This window comes from Sinocyclocheilus rhinocerous, unplaced genomic scaffold (assembly GCF_001515625.1).
Source record: "Sinocyclocheilus rhinocerous isolate Xijiao unplaced genomic scaffold, SAMN03320098_v1.1 scaffold2881, whole genome shotgun sequence".
In the NCBI taxonomy this organism is placed as follows: domain Eukaryota; kingdom Metazoa; phylum Chordata; class Actinopteri; order Cypriniformes; family Cyprinidae; genus Sinocyclocheilus; species Sinocyclocheilus rhinocerous.
Genome location: NW_015643572.1, coordinates 1 through 3,879, shown reverse-complemented (window position 1 = coordinate 3,879; position 3,879 = coordinate 1). Strand labels below are relative to the sequence as shown.

Here is a 3,879-nt window from a genome sequence, read left to right as displayed (position 1 = left end):
AGTCACCAAGAACATCACCACACGTGCCAACCAGAAGCCATGGATAACAGCAGAGGTTCGTGGGCTGCTAAAAACCCGTGATGACGCATTCAGATCGGGAGACAAAGCAGTCCTCAAAACCGCAAGAGCCAACCTGTCCTGTGGCAACAAGAAAGCAAAACGGTTGTATGCACAAAAAAAATCAATAATCACTTGACAGCAAGACTTTACTTGAAAGAAGAAAGTCATATACACTTAGGATGGCTTGACGGTGAGTAAATCATGAGATCATGTTCGTTTTTGGGTGAACTGTCCCTTTAAGATGATGTTTTAAAATCTGTTTTGTCACTTGTGCAACATCTCGGGCATTTTGTTTCTTGCAGACCAGTGTCACTATTAATATCATTACGCTGAGTTTAGGACGATTGACTCTGATTCATATGTTACATTATCATTTTACTTCTTCAAGAAAGTCAAGAACTGATTTTCATTTAACACTCAAGATCAACAATTGAAGTTGTATTTAAAAACAAAATCCGCAAGTAATCCACACGACTCCAGTCCATCAATCAATGTCCTGTCAAAGCTGTACTTAATGGCAAAGCCAAGCACTGGTGGGTATTGTGAAAGAATATTAACTTTTTCTAAAGATAGACCTACTTTGAACTTGGTTTATGCTAAGTGTAAAAGAATTGTTTAAAAGTGTAATACATAGGCCATGATGCTATAAAGAGTTCCACCAATCGGAGTGTGTGCTAATTAATGTCCTGTAAAGCAAAAACCTGTGTGTTTGTAATAAACAAATTAATCATTGCGTTTTAATTTAGAGTCCATAATCCATAATATTGCTTACTCCAGTAAAAAGGTGGTCTCATCTGAATCAGGATAGAAATATGCACAGATCAAGCACTCTTTACAAGCAAGCGTTATTTTGAATTATGGATATTTTGGCCAGAAGTAACAGTTTGAAGTTAAAAAACATCTTAATGATGGATTTGTTTCAAACACGCAGCTTTCCCCTTGACAAGACAGTAATTAATATGAATTACTTGTGGATTATTGTGATGTTTTTATCAGCTGTTCGGACTCTCATTCTGATGCCACCCATTCACTGCAGAGGGTTCATTGGTGAACAAGTGATGGAATGCTACATTTTTCCAAATTTGTTCCAATAATAAATTAAAAACTCATAAAAAGAGATTATTTATGAATAATCTGTATTATTTGTGTGATCTTATGTGCTTTTTAAATGACATTAACTGTCTATCATAGACAAACTGTCAAAGTTTAATTGTAAAATTGTTAATGAGTGTAGATGAAAACCTCAGATCCATATCAAACTTTCTATTGGCTAGTGACACTAGAACGTTCTCATTTGCTAATGCATAAACTCTACAAGCCCAGAGGAGAATCAAATGTAATCAATTAAGCTGAAAGGGGAGGAGCCACCTAAATTCAAAGCTGTACTTAATGGCAAAGCCAAGCACTGGTGGATGTTGTGTTAACATTTGTCAGGATGGGCCTTTTGGAAGGTGTGTTAGTTTTGGTTGTGATTGTGGCGTTTGACCAGAAGAATGCATGGGGAAGTTTGATACACAGTTAAAGTCCAAGCAGCATGAAGCCACAGTCAGATCCAGCTTCCAGAGGTCCTGCTCTTTCTTCTCAAGCATTCTTGAGCCCTTTGCAAAAGGCTTCTCAGTTTCAGAGTCTGGACTCCAGAGGACTTGTGCAAGAGCCTCTTGGTTTTCAGGAGAAGCAGCTGTTGCAGGGTCCAGTCAAGCCTTTGGACTGGAGGTTTCCCATCGTTCCAGAGGTGCAAAGCGAGTTGGCGGTGGACTTCCAGTTGAGGCAACCTGTGACTCCCAGTAGTGTGGCTGTTCAATGCGGTGAGAACCGGGTTCTTGTGGAGGTAAAGAAGGATTTGTTTAGCAATGGACTCCAGAGGATTTGTGCAAGAGCCTCTTGGTTTTCAGGAGAAGCAGCTGTTGCAGGGTCCAGTCAAGCCTTTGAGTTGGAGGTTTCCCATCGTTCCAGAGGTGCAAAGCGAGTTGGCGGTGGACTTCCAGTTGAGGCAACCTGTGACTCCCAGTAGTGTGGCTGTTCAATGCGGTGAGAACCGGGTTCTTGTGGAGGTAAAGAAGGATTTGTTTAGCAATGGTCAACTGATCCAGCCATCTGGTTTGTCTATGGGAGGCTGCCCTGTTGTCGGTGAGGACTCTGCCTCTAGGGTGCTCCTCTTTGAATATGAACTACAGGACTGCAATAGTGTGCTGATGGTAAGAACTGTGAAATCTTACTGATTATTTGTACACCAAAAAATAAAGGTTCTTTGTGTCAATTGTTACTGTTTAACATTCACAGGACCTTTCTATTTCTTTATAGATTAAGAACTGCTCACTGAAAGCTGCTTTGGGGAACCAAAATTAGTTCTATGGCACTGCTGCTAAAACACCCTTAACCTTAAGAGAGTAGTTGAGGAGAACCCTCTTGGTAACCACAATCTCTTACAGATGACTGAGGATGAGCTTGTCTACACTTTTGCGCTTACCTACACTCCTGAGGTGTTCGCTGGAACTCCGATTACCCATACCAATGGGGCAGTTGTTGGTGTTCAATGCCACTATCAAAGGTAAGTGACCGGATGTAACTGTCAGCACTGTTTATTGTGGTGTTGCAACTGGAACGGTTTATTTGGTACCTCCTTGAACTGCAGGGTCTACAATGTGAGCAGTAGTGCTTTGAGGCCAACTTGGGTCCCTTATGCCTCAACGGCAGTTGGCGAGGAAGTCTTGCTGTTCTCCCTGAAGCTCATGATGGGTGTGTGCAGTTTCTTTAGATCTTAAGCCTTGTTAATGAGACCGTGCCTAAGCCGTTCTTTCCTCTTGCAGATGACTGGTCCTATCAGAGGCCTTCAAACTTGTACTTCCTGGGTGATGTTATTAATATTGAGGCATCCGTGAAGGTGTACAACCACGTCCCACTGCGTGTGTTTGTGGACCGCTGTGTGGCCACCCAAGTACCTGATGTGAATGCTCTTCTGAGATATTCCTTCATTGAGAACCATGGGTAAAGTCACTTTATTCTATAGAGTTGTTTGTTCTGTGACCACTTGGTCACTCAGAATTAGGGTGAGTCAACCATCGAGTGACTAGAGGGGTGTTAAGTTCCTCTTGGTAAGTGCTTTTTCTCATCACAGAGTTCGTAATGTCCATCCTTTAGTATGCGAGTAAAATAAGTGTCCCAAAGTATAGTATGTTGAAAAGAGTATGCCAGAAGTCCCCGGATGGTCCATTTCAGATTTTAAATGTGGGTCTGTGCACTCTAATGGCTAATATTGCCCACAATCCATTGCCCTTTGGTGAAAGATTTTGTTCAGATCTACAAACTTGAAGAATTAAACCACAAACATGGTGTATGGTTAAGTAGAGGGTGTTAGATAAAGGTTTTGGCTTATCTGGCAACTAACCAATCTAACCTTTAACCTGGCAACAAATATTTAGTGGTATTCAGGGTTTGAAATTAACTTTTTCACTCACCAACCAATTTGGCTACTAAATTAAGTTACCGGCCATTCATAATTTCTACTAGCCAAAAAAATGTAAAAATAAATTATGAAAAAAAAAGGCCGGAGGTAAGCCAACAGCTTGAGGCTGTCCACACTGGATGCGACAAAGTGACCATTGCAAATCATTTGTACTTTGTCAAACAGTAGGCCTATGTCATAAATAGAACGAGGCATCAGTTTACTGTCGGGGATTTGTCGTGCTGTGCTGTGCCACATCCAGTGTAGGCCGCATCACAGATTATAATGGGTTCTATAGTATTTTGTCGCATCTGGTGTAGACGATGCGAGTTTTCAGGCATTTTTTGACTTTTCATTATTGCTTCAATGCAAAGGAA

General features: G+C 41.2%; 1 protein-coding gene across 2 annotated transcripts; it reads left to right on the top strand.

The window, feature by feature from the left end:
- The first annotated feature begins 1,506 nt into the window (after positions 1–1,506).
- LOC107757407 (zona pellucida sperm-binding protein 3-like) lies at positions 1,507–3,066 on the top strand. 2 transcript variants are annotated; one of them, XM_016574875.1, is made up of 5 exons: positions 1,507–1,888; positions 2,112–2,255; positions 2,490–2,608; positions 2,693–2,796; positions 2,868–3,066. In XM_016574875.1, exons 1-5 carry the CDS (start codon positions 1,595–1,597, stop codon positions 3,047–3,049), a joined length of 843 nt encoding a protein of 280 aa, XP_016430361.1. In that variant the 5' UTR covers positions 1,507–1,594; the 3' UTR covers positions 3,050–3,066. The 2 variants fall into 2 exon arrangements, with proteins under 2 accessions (XP_016430361.1, XP_016430360.1); XM_016574874.1 differs by having other exon boundaries at positions 1,509–1,773; positions 1,997–2,255.
- The last annotated feature ends 813 nt before the right edge of the window (positions 3,067–3,879 follow it).

Bases quoted from the DNA above. Each gene is read 5' to 3' on its own strand.
- LOC107757407 (XM_016574875.1), top strand. From the start codon at position 1,595: ATGAAGCCACAGTCAGATCCAGCTTCCAGAGGTCCTGCTCTTTCTTCT. The intron at 1,889-2,111 runs GTAAAGAAGGAT...GTTCTTGTGGAG, and splicing joins AGAACCGGGTTCTTGTGGAG to GTAAAGAAGGATTTGTTTAG. The intron at 2,256-2,489 runs GTAAGAACTGTG...AATCTCTTACAG, and splicing joins ACTGCAATAGTGTGCTGATG to ATGACTGAGGATGAGCTTGT.